Source organism: Thunnus albacares, chromosome 5 (assembly GCF_914725855.1).
Source record: "Thunnus albacares chromosome 5, fThuAlb1.1, whole genome shotgun sequence".
Lineage (NCBI taxonomy): Eukaryota > Metazoa > Chordata > Actinopteri > Scombriformes > Scombridae > Thunnus > Thunnus albacares.
In genome coordinates, this window is record NC_058110.1 from 25,630,941 (window position 1) to 25,657,045 (window position 26,105).

At 39.4% G+C, this 26,105-nt stretch overlaps 1 protein-coding gene across 1 annotated transcript; it reads right to left on the reverse strand.

The window, feature by feature from the left end:
* Positions 1–202: 202 nt before the first annotated feature.
* Positions 203–23,174, reverse strand: LOC122982612 (chemokine-like protein TAFA-1). Its single transcript, XM_044352026.1, has 6 exons — positions 22,780–23,174; positions 21,341–21,482; positions 2,705–2,845; positions 1,513–1,637; positions 1,239–1,325; positions 203–1,094 (listed from the first exon to the last, which is right to left on the reverse strand). The coding sequence occupies exons 2-5, from the start codon at positions 21,480–21,482 to the stop codon at positions 1,293–1,295; spliced, it is 441 nt and encodes a 146-aa protein (XP_044207961.1). The 5' UTR covers positions 22,780–23,174; the 3' UTR covers positions 203–1,094; positions 1,239–1,292.
* Positions 23,175–26,105: the final 2,931 nt, after the last annotated feature.

Below are 26,105 nucleotides of genomic sequence, written 5' to 3' on the forward strand. Positions count from 1 at the left end.
GCCTGGCTTCAGCTTCATATTCACTATACAGACTTGAAAGTGATATCAATGTTCTCTCTCAGCAAGACAGCAAAACAATGTGAAACTATTCTTTTTTAAAGCAGTGGTTTGGATACTTCAGCATAAAGGTGTATTCAGATTGTCATGATATAGTGCTGGTAACTGACACGTGAGGGCAGCGGCAAAGATGCACCCACATTAGTTACAGGAACAATGACTTTAATGAAATCAGCACATATCAATAGATGGCTTCATATGTACAATATCATCATTTTAATGATTTGACACAAATAAGGCATTTCAAGTATCGAAAACAACCTACTGGTATCACATTTTTGGTGAATCAATCATTTTCAGGGTAGCTGACACGTTACCATGTTCGACTGGTAAAGCCATTTAGGAGGTGATCAAAAGGCATACAAGTACCATACAAACAAATGGTAAAATGTACAGTATCAAGACACACAAACTGTATGTGTAAAACATTTCCCTCACAATGCATCCTTACATCTGTTTCATTTTAACATCACACCCTTGAACTCTTCAAACTTTGGCTGTGTTTGGGTTTTGTGGGTAAGAACAGGGAAGATCAAGACTGCATTCAGGAACTCGAATGATCATTTTTCACCACCACCATAAATGAAGTTCATGTACACGAGAAAAAGACAAACAATTTATGTACAGTATTTTTCCTCATACAATATTTTTAAAAAAGAGAAAGAAAAACCTGAGGGCTGTCAAATACTTTACTCGCTCATCTCATGTCCCTTTGATGTAGTCCTCTCCTGTTTGGTGCTTCATAGTAGACTGTGTCTGCTGATGTCTTAGGAGGGACGTCAGATGCTCTCCAGATATTAATCCAAATACACAGACATTCACGTTCCATCTCAAAGTTTGAAGAAATGATGAAAATGTATTCATTACAAGGTTATGATGAAGTTCCCCGCAGGCAGCTTGGAGCGTCAGTATTTTCAGTAGCCTTGAGCAGGATGTGCTTTATGTATTCTACATCTTTTTACACTTTAATCTGAGAAGTGCTTTCATAAAGCAACAATAGGTTCATTGTCCTTGTGATAATTGGTCCTGTGACAGTGCTGAAACCAGAGAGAAAGACATTTTTAGAATGATGTAAATGTTTGAATTTAAATTGTGCTGCACTTCACAAAGCTTGGCAATTAAAACAATTGAGGAAAATTAATTAGTATTACCAGCGTGCTAATATAAGTGATGAGGCTGACCTGCAAGTTAACCTTTGCACCAGAGGCGTTCCCTTGCATCCTTTCCATAAAGTGTTAATATGTTGATGTTGTGTATGGCTGAGTGTTCTGAAAGGAAAACAAGAAGGAAATTGAGGGGTTAGACCGTGCTGTTAACAAGTCTATTTGTAGTGGAATGTATTCCCAATAAATATGCTGTTTTGTTGAAAAGCCAGTGTGTCGCTGCGCTGTACATTTCTCTCCCACTGTTCTGCTATAACGTCTTGTTTCCCGCGGTCAAGAGAGGTTATCTTACCCTTGTGGTTTTGATCTTGTTGCCGGCGTAGCACATCCAGCCTGAGTTGTCAGGGAGCGTCTTGCATTCCTCCCCCTCCAGGCAAGGCTCCATCTCACACCACCACTTCCCAATTACTATGGATGCTACAGGCAACAAAGACAAGAGAAGTGGTGATGCAGGTATCTTCGCCGTAACAGCGTGCACAACCAGACAGCACAGTCCGGCAGTTTAAACGTGGCAGTGAAGGTGTCCTATCCTAATTATCAAATGCCTCATGTCAAAGGTGGCAGTAAGTAACCTGACTGTTAGTGTTACATCTATATGTTTCAGATGACTTGTTTCAGTGCAAAACTGTTGACTATTACTATGTTGCTTTATTAGATGCATTTATACATGAATGCAGAGGGTGGAACTGAGGTTTTTCATTAAGTGAATGGATTGGTAGGTGTGACTATGACTTTGACTTTAATGCACACCACATTTCTGCCGTCAAGAGAGAAAATTGCCTTAAATACAGGGTAAGTAGACAGTAAATGGTTATTAATGTGTGACAGAGGAAAAGAATCTGTCAGAGCTGACATAGAGAGACCTCCAATTTCCCCAGTCCGCTAAGAGATCGCAAGAATATTTGCAAAAGGATTTCAGATAAAAGCTGCACATGAGAGGTTTTCCTAAAGCCAATATGTGTTTTACTGTAGTTATGTCAGAGTCAAGCACAAAATCCATTCCTTACAAAGGACTGAGGCTGTGCAGCAGACATTTGTCAAAACATGTATAAAAATCATCATAAAATAAGGTGCGTACATAATCAACGGCAATTTCTCTCCATCGTTTTTTTTTTTACTTTATGTTATTCTTTATTTCTTGACTCTTCCCCGAGGTGTGCATTTGTGTTTTACTGTCTGCTGTTGGAGCAAAGCTTACCCGTGCAGATACCTTCTGCTGTCAGCAACAGAATTTGGATGTGACATTATCCCAGGTAATGTTAATCTTATCTGGGACAAGGCATTGCTTGGGTGACAAATCTGTATCCTAAACAGTTGCAGTTTAGTCAGGCAGGATTTTACTTTTCGTATAATATGGTGAATATTTAGTTGATTTAAATATAAAAATGTAAATTATTCATTTTTTTCCCCTTCATGCAACCTCAGGACAGCACTGTGGTAAAACCTGATATTTTATTTTTTGCTTTTTCTGCTATAATACTCACCATCCACACACGAAGGTCTATTTCTGGTGGTTCCAGCCACCTTCCCCGGCAGACAGGAACACTTGACTGTCTGTGACCGCTCCTCAATACGATTCTTATTACAGCATCTGTGAGCAGCAATTACTTCACATGTGCCCCCCTCTGATAAGGAGAAAAAAAAAACATGCTACAGTAAGTCAACATCTCAGGGGTGATCTAACAGAACAAAATTTTCCTTCATCTAAACAGCTCACTGTGTGGACATTTTTCTCTTGCTTCATAAATTCTTTGTATTCAAAGGTTTATTTCATGCAGTAAAATAACTATAAAATATCACACTAGTCTGCCATAAATTAGGATAACTATCCCTGAGCTTTATACAGTTTAAGGACTTGAGACCCCTGCAGCTTGTTGAATGTAAGATGATGATGAGGAGATGTGTGAGAGCGGGCAGAAAAAAGACATCTATTAGCAGTAGGAGAGGCCCGCTCCAGGGTTATCATGAATATGAACACTGGCTCCACCATGCAATTATCACCAAACTACTAGTTGTGCCCTGAAGGATGAGAGGACTGGACCGAGCGGACTCGACCCACCTCAACCGGGTGGCCTCTCCCACCCACTGTGCTCAGACTCTCCACATATGAGAGTTGTGTGGCAAAGGACCATCTGACAATTACACCCGTCAGCATGACACAAGATCAAGGAGGTTTTAGAGAGAAAGAGGAGAGAGAGAGAGAGAGAGAGAGGGGGGGGGGGGGGGGGGGGAGTATCTGGAATATTGCCAGCAAAGTGATTTGAAGTAATGTTTGACAATAAGCTGTGGGTTTGTGAAATGTGTCATGGCTAGATTTGCATATATCACTTTACTACATTTGAATATTTTGGTTTGTGAGACCCTTCTGATGCAGAGCAGTTTCTTAGAGGCAAAAATGTATCCTGGTGTACTCTCTTAGGAGAAAACCTGCTGTAGCGAGAGCAGCAAACAGCATCAAATCCCTGCAGTTCAGTTAATCATAACTAAATGTATTAGTCTGTTTATAATGTAGTTGTAAGCAGATATAAAGGCAATTTAGTGTTTATGGCTGTATTTGTCAAAAATTATAACTCCTCCTTTATAATTCCTTTTATGAAACATCCATAGCTGGTATAAAGGCAGTTATGAGTGCTTGATAACATAATATAACATACTTGTAATTATACATAACGATAGGTTGAAATAATAGGTGATGTAATTCTGTTTTTTATCGATTAAGAATGACTAATCCTCTCTGGTTCCAGCTTCTTACAGTAACCTAAATGAGCTTTTCTGAGTTTTAGATCATTTTAATTTTAATCAATTTTTAATTTTTACTATTTTTCTGGCTTTTCATAGACTAAACAATTTATTAATCAAAATAATTAAATAATTGATGATTAAATAATTGCAGCCTTGAAGACATGTCCTCATGTATTTTAACACAATGATTTGTACATTTGTATTAATAAAATGCTTTATAACACACTGAAAGGTTTGTTCATGTGTGTGTAATCTTATATTTTTATATATGATTATAGCTTATATTATAGGTTATACAGGGTTATCACACATTCATTATGCTTCATAGGAGGAGTTACAGTTGTTGACAAATACATCACAAAACACTGATGTCCTCATATTTACCTCATATTTGCTTACAACTACATTATAGTGAGTCATAAACCGTTAGTTATATGTTTATATACTAATTATAAGTGCTACTGCATTACATATAATATTTGTTTAACCTACAACTTCAAACCTGACCCAGACTGATACAGAACATCTCTTTGAATTGAATTGCTGTATGGCTTAATACAGTAGCTTCAATTCAAAGAGGAGAGAGAGAATTCTGTATCAGTTTCTGGTTATAATTGAGCCATCATGTGAGCTCCTGTGGGAATTAGCCAACATGGCCCCACTTGACCCGCTGCATAGAAGTAGATCACTGGGCTTGTCTCACACTTGCTTCTCTCATTTCTAGTGCAGTACATTGCAAAAAGTGACCATCAGCTTCTCTTATGTTTATAAAACCTCAAGAGAACTCAGCGCTAGATGGTGATAAACTTGACATGGTGCTTCGTTCAGGATTCAGTGTTTCTCCCAAATAGACGTACAGTATGTATAGTACGAAACGACAAGTACCAAGTTCAGATCAAGGTATTTGAATTTGAAAAGGCAGTTTTTAAGAAACCAAATTAATAGCCAAATATAAGATGAGGAAATAATTAAGAAAGCATGTCTTTTCCATGCTTCTTGCCAAGTCTGTTGACGTTTTTGGGGTTATCATGACTTCTGGCTCTGTATTTCAGAAAACATCAACAGCCTTTGGTTTAACTGAAAAATATCCAGATCTTGTAGCCAGTCTGGGAGAATGTTGCCTGCTGTCTGATGCACTCAACAAAAGGGCATGTCTGCACAACGTTAATCGTGATGTACCAGTGGAAGCAGTGGGGCATCATTTGAAAACAACAGCCCACAGGGGTTTGTTCTTCTTAATGCATCTCCTTAATTGCATAAGACAGCCCCAGATTTCCTCTTTGATCTATTAAAAACACACTACTCAACAGAATTAACTTGCACTGCTTGTTGCTAGCAAACAGAGCAAAGAATCGGATACTCTATATTTGGAAATCATCACCTCCAAAGAATACATTAAAATCAAATAAAAATGCAAATCAGCGTGGTATTTCCAGCTGCCAGGTGCACTGGGTACCTTTAAACAAAAGGTATGCAACACTGACGAGCGCTCTTCAAGTTCACCCATGATTTCAGCCTGCTCTAAGATCCCATCTTTGCATTATAAATATTTCAGAGGGAGAGACGGAGAATAACATGGCTGGAGACGAACGCTCTCATCAGGTGAGGGCTGGAGCCATGCAAGTGTATAATTGTTTTCTCTATTTCCATTTCCCCCCCATTATCAGTGACTATGAACAAAGTCAGTCTCCTAAATGAAAACGGCTCCAGGGCGTGGATGTAAGTGCGTGTGTTTGTGTGTGTTGTCTCTCCAGCAGCACTTTTGATTGACAGGGAACAAGGGTCAGGTAGAAATTGTCATTCGTCGGGGTCAGAGGTGACACAGAAGCAGAGGGTCTCAACTGGAACTGCCCTGTTTTTGTTTCCATGCTCTGCGCTTCTGGCTCTTCATTACGCTGAGCTGAGAAACAAAGGCTGCCAGGAAACGAGGTGACCACCTACAACCTGCACCCAACAGGGCACGGCTCATTTTTAGCTCTGAAAGAGCAGAAAAAAAAGTCATAACTTTGAGCCATATGAGGTGGAGGCGGCTCTGTCGTGTTTGCTGGGCTGATTTGTTCCTTGTGTCGTTTGGTTTCTTATGTTGATTTATTTCCTGTGCTGAGATTTCTTTTGTTGGTCTGTTCTTGTCGTGGGGGGGAAAAAAATCATTTCTAAGAACAATGAACATCTGTTGTATTTAGTGTTACAGCCCACAGTCTAAATTTCTCTGGACTGTGGACCCAATTTGAACACTGAAATAGTCTTCTTCGCTTTGTTTTCTGTGTTGATTTTTGATTTCAGTGTGGCATGGAAAATTCATGTCCCAATGAAAAACAATTGATAAGACCTGAAGGCTGAATAGTCGTTATTTAACATATGTTTTTTATTTAATTATGACACCATTAAATGCATACATAAAAAGGAAATATTTTAATAAAATATATATTGCAATTCACTTTATTGCTTAATTTGTTTTCTTGTTATTTTCAGCATTTAAAATCTTCCATAAATATCCGGCCAATATAACTGGAAAGAGTTTTGCTGCCAAGTGCATTTTAATTCAAGAAATAGTTGCTAAAGTTCATGCAAACTTATGTTGGTAATTTTGTTATGCACAAAAATATAAACATTTACAGTGTTCAAGTCAAGTCAGTAAGCACATTCACTCAAATACTGTACAAACAGTAAGCAAAAGTTTTTTAGATACTTGAATATTTCTATTTTATGCTTCTTTATGGTTTTCTATCCCACAACATTTCAGAGGGAAATATCTCAATATGTTAAACTCCACTACATTTATTTGACAGCTATCATTACTAGTTATTCTGCAAATTTTACATTAAAAACTGCATATAAAGTATGATGAATTGTTATAAATTAAATAATGTAACAGTATATAAAGTAGTTAAAATTAGCTCCTTCTCAACCAGCTACAACTTTGAAATGCTTCTCACAGGTTGAGGCACCAGTAATAATATATAAAAGCCATTCTGCGTAATGAGTACTTTTACGTTTGATACTTGAAGTTAATGTAGCTGATTTTAAATGCTGGACTTTCTTGTTACAGAGTTTTTTTGTTTTTTGTTTGTCTTTGTTTTACAATAATTTTACTTAAAGGTTCTATTTGTAAGAATCAGAAATTCTTTCTCATTAGTGACACCGGTGGCCGTTAAATGAGCTGCAGTTAACATCCTGGTGCTCACACTTGCCCACGTGATGAGGTGATGTCTTTTTCCTCGCTTAGACTTCTCATAATAACATAAAAGATTTCTAACACTGTGTTTTGCACTATATTTAAGCAAAGCATCTTTCACTCCCAGTCCCAGTCAGTCAGTCTGTTTCAATTCAACAATTCATCATACTTTATAAACTGGTCATATGTTTTTAATGTATAATTTCCAGAATAACTAGTAATGTAGCAGACTAAAAAATATTGCGATATTTCCCTCTGAAATGTTGTGGGGTAGAAGAATAAGGAAGCATAAAATGGAAATATTCAAGTATCTAAAGAATTGTGCTTACTGTTAGGACAGTATTTGAGTAAATGTGGTTACTGACTCGACACTGTGTAAATGTTTATATTTACCAGCATAATTTTGCATGTACAGTGAGAGCAACACCCTGCGGTTTTGTTGTGAAATGTGTGCTTATTACCACCCATGGACTACCAAAAGAAAAAACAAAAGGTGTAAGCTATGTTCTGCTATCGCTCTGGAACTTGTTTTCTACTCCTTTGTTGAGGAAATAATGTTGTTTTAGCTGTGTGTGTTCAGGAGTGGGCGACTTGTCATTGGGGGAGGTGTTGTGAAATGTGTTGTGGTCGACAGAGGCAGCTAGCTGTCTCATTAGCTGGAGAGCTAATATCTGCAGAGTGTTTATACTCGGATAGCACCATTTTTGTTGTGTTGTTATGTAATTATGCCAGTTGTTTGTTGACGTTAGCGGCAAGGCACTCAGGAGTGCGCAAAAACATCACATCCTTTGGATTTTCATTACAACCCATTCACTCATTGACAATAAAAAACAATACATGCAATTTGCTTCTCTCACAATGTCATTTGTTTTGTTAGTTGAAATGAAATATGTTGCAGAGATGTAGTTAAGAAAACAATCTCACCACAAGGTCACCACTTTAAAGACTTCTCCTCCATGATGTCTTATGCTTTTTATTATTACTATTATTATTTTTAGCTTTATATTAACATCTACATTTCCATGACAGCTGGGCAAACTGATGAAGATCACGTGATGTGATCGAAAGCTCTAGAACTCCAGTAACTAAATGGACCTAGTGGTGACATCAGCAGTGATGTGTTTTAGTCAAACATGCTTTAATTTCAGACCTTCCTCATGGTTTTCATCTGTAGCGGCAGCAAGCAGTCTGACTCCATTGTGGAGCTTTTCCCACATAATTGCAGAATTTCACATCAAAGGATCGATTGCCGTCTGTCACATACTAACACAGCTTGTATGTTCACCTGTGTTTTCCAAATCCTGTAAATTGTTTTGTCTCCTTTATAATATCATGAGGTGAGAATATTTGAGACCAAACTATAATAGCCCAACGACACAATTATGGAAAAATGCTCAGTCTGTCTTAGTCTTCTATTATATTCTATTCACTGCCTATGATATAATGACTAACGGCTTCTTTTATGTTTGCAAATCAGGATGTAACAGTGTGTTGAGAGTTACTGTAAAATGAATTTAACAGTGAGAGTAAAATGGCTTTTGTGAAACCTAACAAACCCCCTGGCACTACATACAACTTCTCACAGAAGGATCCGCTTTGTTCGAGTTTACCACATGGAAATTTGTCAGACTACTTAACTGTAATACTGTTATCTACACAAATGACAACACCTGGCATTAGCAGTGTCTCAGCTGCTGGATGGAGAACGAGTGCCATTGAGTCGACGGTCTCCAGCAACAATAAGTCACGCTGGAAGCCAACGACACTGCATCGAAATCCAATGAGTTATGGACGGCAGGCCTGGATGAAGGCGAACGCTGTCAAATCATGCATGACGTGAACACGTAGCACAGATTCTGAATTTCTGTGGATCTGCGGTTCTGCTTGCCTAATGAATGTGAGCAGAGTTCATGTGGGACCAGTAAATGGTTCTTCAAACGGGATGAAACAGCCATTGCGCAGGGGAAAATGGTCAGTCTATCTCAATAGAAATGTCACTACGCAATAAGTATGCAATGACTCGCTGTCTACTGTAATGAGCCCAGACTGTGTGGTTGTCTCTGGAGACGCTGATAGCGAGTATACCGTCTGAATGGCAACACTTCCCTGCCATCTGTTCCAGGCGTTCAACACAGTGTGCAGAACTTGAATACATGAAAAAATATTATGCGTGCAATTTATAGGGAAATTCTGAACACCGTGTATCATTTGGGTAAAACTTAATAATCCAAGTGAAATATGTGGATTTAATGAACACGACATATCACTGAGAGGACAGCGCTGAGAGTATAGTCACTGTTACACTCCATATACAAACCAAATGGAAAGCCTAAGGGACTCAATTTAGCAGGTAACCTGTCTCTCCTGGGGCTTTGGATTCAAGTGATTGGCAGCCACTGGCACAATGTGTACATCCTGTGCTGAATGTGCACACTCACACACACATTTAAGTGCCATATCTTGATAGCTTCGTGACATCTCCCTACAAGACCATGTTACATGCAATTCTCTGCAAACTCAAAGTCTGTATGACCTGTGCTTAATTATTTTGTAGCTTAAAAGTCATTTACAAGAGACAGCAGGCCCTGATCAACAAACCACAGCAGTCCATGTTTTAGAGCAGCATGCCTGTCACCTTTTAATGGGAAATGCATCCAAGGTGACCCATAATAGGCTCCACTTTCTCTGTGCATGCTCTCTGCAGACATCCAAGCCAGCAGGCTACAACAGTTCTGTCGCTGACAGGAAATGGGAGCACCAGATTAGAGAATGTTAAATTAATGCAAATGGAAGACAGTGAGAGGCACAAAACATGTGACTGCATGGTGTCAAATTGAGTGACTATTTTCTTCCCTGCCTTCTGTGAAAACATCTGAAGTCTCTGTAGTAATGTTGTTATTCTAGAAATAAATACCGGGGTGAAAGTGAGTGACATATTGCTCAATAAACTGCGAGACAAATTTGTTTCGAAACTGGAGAAAATGCGGAGGACTCGTGTGTCAGTGCACACTGTTGAAAAACACACGAGTGAACTGGAGAGTTGAAATTGTTTTGAGAATTAACAGTGCTCGGGGAAAGGTTCAGATATTAAAGGTGTCAAAACATGAAGATTTTTTTTTTCCTCTTAACAGAGTAGGTTTCTTTTGTAACTCGTGTGTTTACGTTTATGCGTGCATGTGTGTTTGTGAGAGAGCGTGCATGTGCTCGCTGGAGAGAGGAATCAAAACAATTTACAAGCAAAGAAAAGTACCAATTTCTACACTGAAAAAAAAGCACTGTCCATGACAAATAAAACCACAGAAAATTCATGAAATATGGCTGGCATTTTTGACAGCGTGTCACACAAGGAGGCCGTAAGATTGGTCCTGTGCAGTGGGCCAAAGACGGGTGATACTTTATTGAAATGCAAAATGACTACTCACAGAGCAGGGCTGGTGTTGTTTTAAGATGCATGAAAACTGCATGGAACAGAGGAAGCAGCGAGTAGGGGAATGAGTTTTTCATTTGCATGTGAGCCTCAAAGCCTGTCATCTCCGTTGTCACACACAGCACAGGCCCAGGACACTGCAAGACTGGTACTGATCAAGGGCATTAAATGATATTCTGACTCTCAAGGAGAGGGACCTGCACATGAAAAACGCCGGTGGTTATTTGGTTTTTGTGGTGTAGATGTGTGGCTTGTTGAGCATGACAGCGGTGCACTGTACAAGAGCAATCACACAGCAGCTTTCATGTCCATTAAACACGTGCAAACAAAAGCACCCCATCAACGTTATCCTCCTCTGGCACACGTTCACTTCTGAGCTTTTTTGAAAATGGGTAAAAAGAAAAATTACAATGTAAAAATATGTCTTCTGTCAGCGCGATGTCATTCATTTTTAAATGTCAAGCTGTGCCTGTCCTTCTATCTAGCCCTTTCCCCAACTGTCAAATGTCCAGAACTGGTATTTCATATTTTTAGATCGTCTGCTCTGATGAAAGAGTTACATTCAGAGAGAAGAAAAGGAAACAGAGATAGAGCCGAGTCACAGAGCCTTTAGAGAACAGCTGCTCGCCTCTGATGTGAATACTGGCCCTCTCACTACCAGGCAGACAATCTTTGCAGGGTGCCAATGTGCCTGCAACATGTAAACTGTGTAATAATGAATAATACAATGGCTAAATGACCTTTCATGCTGTATGACATGTACTCTGAAGGGTCGGTGGTAATTATTATGCAAGACCTGCAAGCTGATAAGGCATCGGAGGGGATGAATCTTTACTTATTCAGTATGATGCAACTGAGCAGATTGTTTCAGAACATGTGCCGGTGTGAAGCTTTACATATTTAGCACCTACGCATGTTTTAAATTAAACATGGTGAATACAACATATAAAGAGAATGAAATATACCGTCTTTTATTGTAATTTAATTTCTTCTTGTGATGCAGGACCTGAAATGTTTCAGTCCATCCTTCCATTATGTTGTTCATATTTGACAATATGTATTTTCCCACTTTTGTCCCCCATTTTTACACGTGTGCACACATCTCTTCAGGAAAGGTAATTGGATCTGTAGTGTAAATATGCCAGAAGACTTATGGCACACCAAGGAGATATTAGAGCAGAAAAAAACAGAAGAAATCTGCAATAGAGCCTGATAAACCCAATATTAATTACTTTGCTTATTTCTCATACTACCCTCCCCCTTGGAACCAATTAGTAAGTTGAGATGCTTCTTTTCAGTTTAATGAGGTCTAAGTAATGATAATGAATTTCATATTCCTGCCAAGCATTTAAAATAGGCTAGTGGAACCACAAAGGCAATGCCATATGAAATGATCTTTTCAGCACAATTCCCATTGTACAAGAAGAATTTCTGTCTTGCTCAATTCAAAGCTGTTATTCAACCACTTCTCAAAAAATCAAACCTTGATCCTTTTCTACCCCACAATTACAGGCTGATCCATCTCCAAGTTGCCTTTTGTAGCCAAAATCTTAGAAAAAACTGGTTGCTAAGCAGCTCACAACTGCAATAGATGAGCATAATATCTTTGATAAGTTTCAGTCTGGCTTGCACTCAACAGAAACAGCATTTCTCAGAGTCTTAAATGCTATATTGATGCATAGTGATGCAGGAGAATGTCTGGTGTTGGTGCTGTTTGATCTCAGCGCAGCTTTTGATACTGTGGACCACCGTATCTTGGTTGAGAGACTTGGATAATGGGTGGGTTTCTCTGGGTCTGGCCCTTCAGCTGTTCTCCTCCTACCTCTCTGATAGGAGTTTCACAGTTTCTGTTGGCAGCTTCACCTCCTCATCTGAAAATCTGTATTGTGGTACACCTCAAGGTTCAGTCCTTGGTCCTCTTCTGTTTGCCTTGTATATGCTTCCTCTTGGTCAGATAATAAGGCATTTTAAAGTAGGGATGCACGATATATTGGCACGTCAACGGTATCGGCCGATAAAAGCTCTATCGATTATGAGAGGCTGACATGTCGCCTTCTCCTCCGCCGCCTGACGGTGCTTCCCTTGACGGATTATGTCACCCTGACGGTCCCGGTGCTTCCTTAGCAGGCTCCACTTCACTCAGCCGCCCGTCAGCCTCCCAGCTAACGTTAGCCTTGGCTCTCCATGTAGATCCAACCGGAGCAGAGAGCCCTGGTTTGTTATTCAGGTTAAAGCGGGAAGAAGCAGCTGACGAGTCTGACGGGCAGCTTGAGTGAAGTGGAGCCTGCAGAGGATGCACCAGGACTGTCGGGGTGAAACAGTCTGTCGAGGAGCTGTAATGTTTGGCTGCACAGATAGGAAACACTTTGGCTGACAGGATGTACTACTCTATTTGGAAAAATAAAACTTCTTCTTTTTGGTTTATATTGGTGGTTAGCAACCAGCGTATTAGGTACATTACCGCCACCTTCTGCTCCGGAGTGTGGACCACAGATTAAATCCTACACATTAATCCTGTCTGTCTAATAAACTCAATGAAAACTCTACTGCTCGATCCACTTGGCAAGTTCATTAAAGTTTTAATGCTGAGCTCCTGAACTCCAGTCTTCCTAAGTTCTTCCTTCATATATTGTATTTCTTGATCATACTTAGTACAATCTATGCTTGCCTGCATAATAGTCTCCTCAGCCAGCGGGAAAAAAAAGGTGTATATATCGGTATCGGCATCGACAATCGGCCACAATGAGGAAATATCAGCATATTGGATATCGGTAAAAAAATCCAATATCATACATCCCTATTTTAAAGGTATCTCCTATCACTGCTATGCAGATGATATTCAATTATACATCTCATTTAAACCTCAAAAAAGCTAAATTATCAGTTTTAAATAACTGCCTAAACGCTATAAAAAAAACTGGATGGCATATATGTGCATGCAGACAAAACAGAAATTCTTATTCCAGCCCCTCCTAGTCTTGTCCCTAAGATAAGGGACAGTCTTGGGTCTCTTACCTTGTCGTTGAAATCCTCCATAAGAAATCTAGGTATTACTATGGACCAGGCTCTGACTTTGGACCAACATGTCAAGTGTCTGATTCGCTCTTGTTCTTTCCAGCTGAGAAACATTGCAAAGCTCAGGCCTATTGTGTCTCAAGAAGAGACGGAACTGTTAATCCTGTCTCGACTGCCATAACTCCTCTTTCACCTGCCTCAGCAGAACATCCTTGGATTGTTTACAAGTGGTCCAAAACAGTGCTGCTAATCTCATGATCAGGTCCTCCAAAAGGTCTTCGGATTGCTCTTCACTGGCTCCTCATCGAATTCAGAATCCAGTTCAAAGTTCTTGTCATCACTTATAGAGCTCTGCATGGTTAGGCACTGGTCTACATTAGAGATTTACTGCAGCCCTATGTCACCAGCAGGTCAATTTTTTTATTGTGTTATATGTCTGTATGTATGTTTATGCTTTCTTTCCTCTGTGAAGCACTTTGTGATGTCTCTGCTCTTGAAAGGTGCTATATAAATAAAGTTACGTACTTACTTTCATTGAGAAAATCAAAAACAAGAAGGTGAGGTCCCATTTTTACTACAAATAAAAAGGATGAATTCATAGAAGTATTTTTTCTTCACGGGGACGCTGTTTTGGATGGTTAGTGACATGCAGTAACTCCAAAGCTACACCCAGTTTTTTTTTTTTAGAGCAACTGAGTCACAAAGTTTTCAAAATTATAACTTAATTCCGCCACAAATGGCCATCAGTGAAGTGACAAAAACCTTGTTTGTCATCTAAAGAGCAGGGAGAGCCAGAGGGTGGCCACACCTTGAAAATCCTCCACAAGAAAAGAAGTCAGAGAGGGAGCAATCACCAGGTGACAAACTTGCCACCATTCTTGCGTATGTGAAAAACATCTCTTCGCTTCCATATAATGCAGGTTAACAGGAAAACTAGGCGGCAGGGTTGCCTTTTACCTCAGTAGGGGAGCATATTTGCCAGAACGCTTGCTTGAACAATCCTCAGCACACATAAGACAAGAAGGTCTGAGCTCCGTGATATAATATTTACAAACAGTGGGGACACAAAGCTATCATTAATTTAGCAGTAGACTTCTTTTGTGGGCAAAATGTTAAATTAAAGAGGAAAAGTGTTCATACATGAACCCACACAGGCTTGTCTATTCACTGACATCAGCAATTAAAATAAAGTGAGGTGGGGTGCTTTCCATTGTGAGGGCTTGTTTGGATTCTCTAGCAGGGGAACAAAAAATAAAAGAGGTGGGATTGATTTTTTTTTTCATGTTATTAATCAAGAGAAATATGAAGTGCTGTCACTGCATCGCACTCAACATTTACTGTAGTGTGTTATCCTGTAAGTCAATAGGTTTAAGGGAGTGACTCAAAATGGGGAAACCCAGGACTCAAAATGTACAGAATCCTGTTATAGTGCTTTAAAGTACTTTGGATTAGTGGTGTTCATTCTCCTATCCTTGTCTAATGCAGATTCACAATTCACAGTAATGAAAGTTTAATACTAATTACACCTCATCATTACAGATGAATTAATATGAAAATTTAATGTTCTCCATTAACTCTGTTAAGAAGCCACTTATTCATTTTCAGCTACAGATAGCTCCAAATATTCAGCAGGCTCAGTAACTTCCCAGAGCATTGTTTAATATGAGCAAAGCACTTATTTATTCTGCATTTTGCACACAACAAAACGAATGGTATCTGTAATAGCTGTGCTTTGTTTTGGACTATTTTTGGATTAAAGCAAACGGAGCCTTTTTATCAGGACGCAGGGTTTCAGAGTCAACTATCCTACAGCTATGTCAGCTGTCACAACAACATATTTAGAAAAAACTCCTGCAAACTACTGAATAAAACAAGGGTCTAAAATTCTTGCTAATGACCCCAAGAGGATGCACTGCTTCTTATACCCAACAGGGACTAAGTGCTTTGAAATTATCAACTAATACTGCCATTCTGAGGCGAAATTTGTTCCACTAGTCTCGGCAGTTATTTAAAAGCAAATGTCTCCTTAATGAAAGCCTCCATTACGTGCAGTCACAATAATCTCTTCAAGAAACACTCAGCAGACGCTGCAGATCTGGTCGCAGTGTTCTAACACAGATACAGTTATTAATTTGTGACAGTACAAACTGTATATTAGTCATAAGCTGTTTGGAGCTGGACATTTCGTTTAGTACGGAAATTGTTTCAGTTTACTCTGTCTTATAATCCTAATAATTACAGTCTTATTACTTCATTGCAACCCACTGACCATTTACATCTTACAAATTGCATAATATTTATGAAAAAGTCCCACCCATAAAAACTGGATTTGTGTTTTTCCTGTTAGATCTATACTACTGTTTAGTGTTTATTTGAACCATTACACACATACCTCAGTCTTTAGAGGCCCGAGGTCGATATTATATTATACCCTGTATAATTAAGTACTGTAGTAACCCGAATGCAAGGCGACGTTTTATTCTAAAACTTCTTAAAAGTGGGGGTTATCTTATATTCAAGGACTAGATAATTACGTCGACAACATCAGATACCTTTTCAGGTACCCTTTGTAACAGTTTAAGGCTGGTTTCTACAGAGAGAGTTGCATTATGGGTTGTTTGTAGCTTTAATGTTTGTAGGCTAGTGAGTGTCTTCAAGTCTGTTTATATTGTGTCTTTTGGAGCCAGTCAGCCCTGAAAGCATTTCGTTAGCTCAGTTTAACCTGCAGGAGTTTCTGAAGGGTCGTGTAACATGTTTTTCTGCTGCAGAAGAAATAAATTCATGACAAGTGAAAACAAGCCTTGTGTCTTCTGACAACTGTACTGCAGAAATGGACCAGGATCTGTATTGTCTGTCAAGCAGTCAAGAATTACTGCTGTCACAGATCATGAGGAGCTTAAACAGACAATGTTAACTGACAGAGAAAACAATTTTTTACTGCTTCCAAGAGTCTGACAGGAGAGAGTGTGAGTGTATGACTTATAGACAAGCAGCACAAATGTGGGATTTATGTTCTGTTTTAATGGAACTTTTATGAGAGAAAAGGCTTCAGACTCTCTATTCCTTTGATTATCAGTATCTCAGGGAAACTTTCGCAATAGAACAAGTGTGAAAGAGTGTGTGTATCTTCAAAAAGTCTTTTTCAAAAAACAGGTGTTGGAAAAGGAAAGGGGTCCCTCAAGTCCCTTCTATTGCTGACTGGTGGTCGGTCCACCACTTTGGTTCAAACTGAAATATCTCAACAACTACTGGGTGGTTTGGCATGATATCTGGTACAGACATTCATGCTCCCCACAGGGTTAAATTCTTGACAACTGATTGCAATGAAATGAGTTAACATTGTGAGCATGTTAGTATGCTGACGTTAATATTTAGCTCAAAGCAAGAGCTACAACGATTAGTCGATTCATCAATCAGTCGATCAGGAGAATATTAATCTCAAACTATTTTGATAATCAATTAACCATTTAAGTCACTTTTCAAGCAAAAGACACTTTGGTTTCAAGTACCATTTGTTGCCTTACTTTGTCATACGGGATAGTGATACAAATACTGTTGGTCAGAAAAAACAAGGAATTTGAAGATGTCACCTTGGACTCTGGTGAAAGGTATTTTTCTGAGGAGAATGTTATATGTGTCAAGTGATCAGTCATATTTTTGCTACTACCAGATGCTAGATCAGAGGTCATGAGCCTGACAGTAAAATACGCACCATGTGCACAACCATGTTACAGTGACCACAAGAGAGTGATTCGTCATTACTCTGCTGACTAATTTGTGTTTGCTAAGTGCCAGTCTCTAGAATATTATAGGCTACATTAAAAGATATCAAGAAGTTCTGGAGAAATATTTTCTTGCCATCTATAAATGACATAAAAACAAATGGCAAAACTGTGTTGTGTTGACAGAATGTTTGGAAAAACACCCATGCATTTAAGGGTTAAACTAAACTGAAAGAAATTGTTTTATTGTTTTCTCCACAACATCAAAAGCAACTGTAACCCTGACATTGTGATATAGTATGTCAAGCCACTAAATTTGTGCACCTTTAACACCCCTTTTATTAATGCTTGGGGACTCTGGCTAAGACTAGAAACAGCTGGTGTAGTCATGAGAGTGAAAAAGCTGGCTAATTAATTAAGCTGTGGGCCAAAGAAATTCATTTTGCATATAAGCGTTGTGACCACAAACCATAGCCCCTGCACAGAGTTGGCTGAAAGACTTCAATTAAACATGCTGTTTAAACAAATATCCATGAGCTGAGATGAGCTCTCTCTGAATAATTCATAGCCTGAAAGAGGAAATAAATGGGAAATATTGAAATATGTAAAACCTATTTGTAGCTGTGAGCATATAGTAATAATTAGTGCGCTGATTGTCCTTAGATTCATTTACTTAGCAATATATTTTTCTTTCAGGGCTAACTAAGGAAATGTCTCAAATTGTTTATAACTGGTAAAATATATTATAACACCAGCCAAACAAGCTTTGCTTCTCCTTACAACAAAGCCAAAAAAACAAAAAATAAATAAATAATCCACTAAGTCTACTAAAGCTACAGAAGAAGTTTCTGGTGTTTTACAGAGTGGTCAGTGGTCCTTCTACATCATCGCAACATGTGTAGCAACATCAGGACAAAGTGGGTTTGCTGAGCTCCAGATGTGGAGAGGCCGTGGGCTGAGGCTGCACGCCACTTCCCATTGGCACTGCAGCGGAGCAGCGATGACACTAGTGAGAGCATGGTTGAGAGGACGTCTAGGGGAGGGGTGGAGGAAGATGTATGACAAAATAACGTGCCTCCAGGATGCATTATATAAGGCTATTAAATTGTCAGTGTCTAAAACAGTGCATAGAGGATACAACCTTTGTTTGTGACAGCCGAAAATCCATTTTTCATGTTTGTTTCATTGTGAGCTTTACCAGCGAGTGGTTTCTTTTGTCAGAGCACATTGAGAGAAAAAAAAAAAGTCCTGATCCTCTAGTCCTCACTAAAGCTCACGAAAGGGAGACGTGGGATTTAAATAGTACTTTCACTCTGGAATGAAATGGAACTTCAGGCGCACTCCATATATTAGCAGAAAACTGATATTAAAGTTGCTTAACATTAAAATGACATCTATGCTGAAAAAGTACATCTTTAAGAGGCACTGTCAGAGAGGAGGGGGTAACTATAGCTGTTATAGAAGACTGTCATGGTTGGTAACAGTATGAGGGGAGAGGAAGACACTGAAATGGATATCACACAGAGTAAAGAATTTATGACTTATGTCTGAATAAATTATAATATACAGTGGATACTTACAAGTCAGTTACTTCTGCTTCTGCTGCTCTGCATATCTTATCTCATTGTGCACATTCACTCCCAGCTAAACATTTACAGCAACCACAAGGCAAGAGATTGGCCACACAGTGTTGAGAATCAATGACCTTTCCGTTATGAACAGTTTGACCCTGCAAAGCTGACGGTTGGTGGGAGTGAGTTCATGAGGGAGCAAGGCCACCTCAGGCAGCCACTATCTACTCTTTGTCATACTCTCTGCTAACACCTCCACATCCTCCACATCCTCCACTGCATCACCAATGGCACTATTTTTTCCACTGGAATCAGACTGCTTCTCTACACATTGAACGCACCTTTGTTCTTGCCACAGTGAAGCATATAATTCAGTAATTACCAAATACCATACAAGAGCTGAGTTGTTACCTCTGAAGGTGCAATTTGTCACACATGTAAAGCATATTTTCATATCTTCATTGGTTGAATTTGTTTTTTTTAATTTTCAATTCATGTGATAGAAGGTTATTTTTTGTTTAGCTAGTTGATGTTTCAGACAAAGAAAATCCTCCCTCTGCTGTTTCCTCGGGGCATGTTCAGAGGTTGAGAAATGCTCGACCCTAAAAGCAACATCTCTCCCCGGCACTTTACGGATGCACGACAAACACAATCTGTTCTCTTTTGTGCACCGTTCACGCTCTTTGCACCAAATAAATACAGCACCTTCTGAATCATACCGCAGAGAGCAACACTGCCTGTACCAGGAAGGCAGAGAACAGCCTTAAGCATATCTGAGAAAGTGGCAGGCAGCAATCTGTAAGTAGAGCTGTAGGGTGGAACGCAGGCCGCCTTGTCCGAATCACTGAGCTTACACAAGTACCTACTCAAGGGTCATCCAGTTAATGGACTTCTGGACACACATTCTTTGCAATAAGGCTGCCAATACGTCTGTGCAGTTGCTTATACGCTGTTGAAAGAAATTATTAATGAGCAGCCCAATGCTGCTTATAAATCTATAATCTTCCTGTCTGTTCACGCTAATGGTGTTTTTGTTTACAACTTGTGTTTTTCATGAGAGGATATGAAGATCAGGTCACCGTTTAGCTGTTACCAAAGTCTCTGTCACTGCATGTGATTGACTTGGTTTTCTAAAAAACATCTCCCCGTGGATCTAAATTTCTATTGGCAAGGACACATGTGATCTCTCGCCCTCTGTAATCTCGATTTCCTCTAGTAATACCAGTCACCGTGAACTTGTGGCATTTCGCTGGCTTTAATAATTGGCCCAATGGTCTGCAACCACTGGCCTTCTTGCCACCAATTCATGACCCGTCAACCTCAATCCTCCCACCAATCCAACAGGCACACAACACAGAGCACAGAACAAATGTCCCAGTGTCAGAATCAATCCAGACAGGCATCCCATCCTCCCCTCATAAAACTGGCATCTCATTTATCCGGGAGTGAGGACTAGCCATACTATGGTAAATGGAATGACAGAGCATTTACACTTTTAGTAGCAGAGAGACCTGAAGGATTCGAATTATTCGCTTTGAACTTGTTTTTTCCCAAGAAGTACCTGAATGCACATTTGAAATATTAATTCCATTTCCCTTTTGTTGACATGAGACCACTTTCTGGAAGGTAACCTATTTATGAGTGTCTTTTTTTTTTTCTCTCTCCTCCACTACACAAGTCGAGACGTGAGTAATGAAATGAAGGTGTTGGAACAGGAAGTCTTCTGACTCACAATATTGGGAGTATTGAAAAGACTCCTTGCTGATATGCTTGAGGTGCACCAGCGCATAGAGGAAATAACAGACACCGAAGACCTGCACACTCATGCAGCTCCTTCTCCCTTTGAAGTTCTGACAGCATTCGGCTTCCTTTCTTCTGTCGAATCCTGAGATCATAATTATTTACCGTAACCACGGCTCACATCCGCCTGACGAAAACAAAAGTTTGACCGCAATGTTTCGGTCATATTCTATTCAGTTCAGTTTCACAGGGAAACACAATCGCACAGATCAAATTGAGGGGAAGCAGTGTAGCATGAATATCAACTGTAATAGCTCAAGAGGGAAGGTGCAAAGGCATTGACTATCTGTGTGATCTTCAGTGAAGAAATTCTAATGCTATCCAGGCTAAATCTTAATGAAAAACAGCAACTGCACAATGTAGCTTCTAAATAATTGGTTGTTAGTCCAAGCTTAACTGCTGATATACAGTATTGACGAATGTGATGACTTAATAAAAATCAAGGTAGAAATATAAACCCAAAGCAAAATATAGTGTTATTTTCTCCAAGATTGTGACAATTGAATTAAACACAGAAGCAACCGAACCCAGCACGCTACAATAACAGTTGACAGCAAATCCTTTGTTCAATAATTGACTGAAAAGACTAAAACATTTCCTGCACATTTTTGATGTTTTTATGAAATCTGACGTAACCAGAGCGGGAGAGGAAGCACCAAAGGACTCACCAATCATGTGAATCGTGGTTCGTCCAGGCCTCGTCCCATGATGCTGTTGGATGGTGTCATAGAAAGTGGCCTGACACTGCTGAATGACAGTCACGCTGACCCAGAGGCACAGGCAGAGCAGCCAGGACATGACAGGACACATCTGCTAACGACCGGCAGAGGTGGAGTCAAAGCAAAATAGAAAACGTTTTCAACCTATGACCTCACACCCCCTCCCCAGCACACTCACACAGACGCACATACTTCCAGAGTCATGAACAAAATAAAAAAATAAATACAAAAAAATGTATTTAAACATTTCTACATGCACTCTGGTTTATAGTTGGCCTTAACGCCTTTTAGTCACCGGGATTTATCATTAGCATGATTATATAAGTATGAGTTCTTCACTGTTTGTCTTCCTAGTTTGCCTTGTCTTGTCCCTGAGCCACAACGTTGCAAATGTGGAGTGATCCCTGGGGAGTTTTTCCCATGCAGCAGAGATTTCCCCTGACAGGCTGACTCCCTTCAACTCCTGAGCTGTGCTCCTGCCTCAAAACCCGAAATCAAACTTAAAGAAAGATAAGATTTCGTGAGCAGCTGGCTGCCGAGGCTTTTCTGTATCTGTCAGAATAATGTGACAGTGACACAGCAGTAATAGGAATCAAAAGCCTTGTAATGTTTCACCATGCTGTTTAGATAAGAAAAAGAAAAAGAAAAAAAATAGAACAACAGCGAGAAATGCTCCTGGTCATACAGGAAGGGTGGCTGTGAATGGATTCTATGAAGGAGAAAATAAATGTGTCAGCCCTTAAATTGATTCTCAACAGTTTTATTCGCAGCGGCAACCTGACAAAACGCATTATTATTATTAATAATCTTTTTGAATACATGAATCTATGTAGGATGTGTTAAGTGTGATGTATTGTGAGATATATTTGGATTTGATTTCTTTAAGATATGATTCTAACATGGTATTGCATTTTTTTTTAAAACTGCATTAAAACTTTTGTCAAACCGTAGTAAGGAAACATATGTATTGCACATCAATTAGTACCATTACAGCCAATTAATGGGTATCAATGAAGTGGATGCTCCAGATTCTACTGATAATATTTAGAGTGAAATATACTTTTTAGTCATTTCAGATGTCTATTGTGCTTTTAAGCATCTAAATTGGTGAGAAAATAGGTCAGAAAATAGAGAAATTGCTAAATGAGAAGCTTAAATGAAATTGCAATTCACAGTATAGTCAATATTAAATCATTGTATGGAATAAAAGAAAAGAAACATGCATTCTGATTTGCTATTACATGACAATATGAACATAATCGTATGTTTTTTCATTCAGATTTCACATTATTTGATTTCAGATTTCAAATTATGATTTGCCAGTTTCATGCAAAAAGCTGAATCTCTTTTTTTTTTTTTTACCCAGAGTAGAAAGATGAAAATCTTACCTGAGCAACCCAACAAAGAGTATATAAATATCTCAAAAGAATGACATAAATCCATCCATAATGCTGCTCATGTTGATCCCATCCAATAACTCTGAATTTGGCTCGAGGAGGGAACTCCACTGACTCTGCCTCCCTGTTCCACACTTTGATAGCAACAGTCCAGTGAATCAGAAATGACCGTCAAGCCGGAGACAGGAAATAGATTTACAGCTCTTTCAATTCCACCTTTGAAATATCACTGCTTCCCCTTGAGGAGCTGCTCCCACTGACACTGAATTCATTTGCCCCTTCGCATTTATAGGCACGTGCGGAGTGCTCCTTAATTAACTGTAGTGGAATCTCTTCTTTCACCGTCTGCATCCTTCCAGTGAGAGGCAGCCTCTGAGCAGCGGCTCTGGCTGAATCCCCCTCAGCGAGTACTAAGAAACAAATGTTCCCGTACAGCCTGGCAGAGTGTAAAGACTGTATCACATGTCTTAAAGCCAGACTGCCGCTGGATTAGATGGCATGGTGGGATTCCACCTGATCATATGCCTCTGACAAATGCAAATCAGGGAAACTGGCGCCACTCACGTAGCTGTGACCACATGATTAACAATTATTTACATTTAGAATGGATTTCTTCATCTCCTGAGGCAACATTTCCTTTCATTCATTTCCTTTTCTCTCGTCAGTTTCTACTCAGCAAGTAGCTGCCCTACATAAGGAGAACTAAGAACATGCTCAATGTTTTTTCAAGCGATGAACGGTTATTCAGGGGAACAGGATCTTATATTACCAGGGCAACAAGAAGCATGTAAGGACGGAAAGAAGTAAACCCTTAGTCCTTAGCTCACCTTTGTGTTGTTAGTGAAAGGTGCATAAAAGAAGATTAGGAGAGAACATGTTTTCACATGCTGAGGAGAAAAGAAAATTGAAAGCGGATTGTGTTGAGAGAAAAATAATGTCTATTCAGCTGAAGGTAATCTTCACCTACAGTGGGGGAGTTCTTCAGTCTATGATGTAGACGTAATGATCATAGCAAAGAAGGGGAGGTGAGTGCTGTTATAAAGAGTAAATCAACACTGATCTGTATGTGTGGGGAAACAGCTCGATCCTCACCGCTCCCCGCCACCTTCACTGCATGGTGAGCTGTACTTTTGCATTGTGTCTGGATTTTTTATCACTGGCATGCAGAACATGCCCAAGGCCTGCATCTCACACTGCCATCTACACAGCATAAAGTCTTCACATTTTATTTTGATGCTTGCTCAGGAAGACAGGGTGCATTCCCAGTTCAGGGAGGAGTGAAGAATATCCAGAGTGAGAAGAACAGCAAGAAACTGCTTGAGATGTAGGCACACGACAACACAGCATTAATGTCTGAGGCTTTGGCAGAGTCAACTCTGTGCAGAGGGGATTTGGGACATATAGGAGGAAGCTAAACAGCATTAGGACTGGACTTTATTTGAGCCATCTGTTTCACGGGGAGTTTGTTCAGAAATATTTTTGGAGCACATATGAGTCGGTGTATCTCGAACACAGAACCCTGAAATCAATAATGTCATTGATCTTCGGTCCTGTGACACACACAGACAATTATCCAGAACACTTTGAAAGAAATGTGTGTATTGAATACAGTATTTATGTAACTTTTACCTTTAGAAATTGCCAACAGTGGGTCTCTAGATCCCTGTGTAAACACATTAAGGGTCCGTGATAAAGGTGGACATAGCTTAATGGAAAATGTAGCCATTGAAAACAAATAACTCTGTCAATTGCTGGAAAGAGGTTAGAGCCCAGTGAAGTGCAGTCAAGAGGTTCTTTGCTGTGTCTAAATTGTTCTGAAATAATGAGTCTTTTTTTAAAAATACATATTTATAATTGGATATTATGCATGTTGTGTGTCCTAGAATTCACAAAGCTTACAGTCAGTCCTATACTGTTAGTATTATTTTATTCTTAAAATAGTGATTTTCCAGTTAATGGGAAACTGGGAAATAGTCAAATCCATTTTCTTGTTCTTTAAAGGATAAGTCTGGTGTTATCCTACATTTGTCTTGTAGGTATTGTCAACAAATCCCATGAAAAGACCAAAACCCACAATGTGTTTACTCTTTACTCTTACTACTTTCTGACTTTCTGACCTCTCAGCTGAAAACCGATTGGTTCCCACTGACGTGAATCTTTAAAAAAAAAGGTCACAAATATCTTTCCTGAAACAGCTAGGCACTGTAGTTTTTAACAATAGGAGTGCGTTTGTTGGGGACTATATGTGCAATTGATTCAAAAGTCATGGAGTAGTCCTTGTTGTTTTTGTGTTGCTATGCGATTTGTTGACAATAAGACAAACAGACTTATCCTTGAACGTCAGTGGGAAAAATTACCCAATAGATTAATATAATCCAAATGTATCCCTTCATTTGCTTGTTTTGTCTGTTTAAGCTAGACCATTCTTATACAGATAAATGATTTCCACTCTTTACATGAGCAGCACAAATAAACTTTACAAAACTGACTCTACCCTTTCAAATACGATGGTGTCCATTAAGGTCAAGTGTAGATTTGCTATTCTGTGGTACACCTTCACTTTCATGTAAAAAATGTGAGTTTCAATGACTCACATCAAATGAAATTCCATTTAGCTTACAACAGAACACAAACTTTCCTGGGAAATAACTACAAATACTTCTGAAACTATATCTATCATCTTTGCAGTGCAACAAACCAATCACAAGAGTTTTTCTGACTTGCAGACCACCAGTTTCTGTCTGAAAAAGGTTCATGCACTGCTGCCTCAATGAGTTCCTCCCTGAATGGTTTTGACGGGTGCTCTCTGAAAAGTAACCCTGAAAAAAGTAAGATTTTTGTAAGAACGTTCACAGGAGTTGTCTCCTAAATCTAAAATTGTATGTACAGATATGGCCAGGAAGCAGACAGCCCATAAGCTGGGACAGGCTTTGGTCCTGAATGTTATATACCTTCAGTGATGGGATTCACAGGGATATAGCCACAGTATTGTACCTCTCCTTACAATAGCCGACAAACAACATAAAATCATGTATTTTACAAATAATGGTAGCAATATGCTTCTACTCTTAATGCCTGTCTGGTTCTGTGTCAAATATTCTTTCCAAATGGCATGCCTACAAGATAAGGTGTTGGTTGCTTCTTTGTGCCGAGGGTGGCTAAGCAGAGTAAAAATGTCAATAAATCGTTGTGTTTTGCTCAGGGTGGGAGAGCCAGAGATGTCTCAGGAAGAACTATGGAGCGGTTTTCTATTTAGCTTCCCCCTCAGCTGTGCCGACTCTTATCATAACAGGGATCACTAAAGGTTTTGCTGCCCT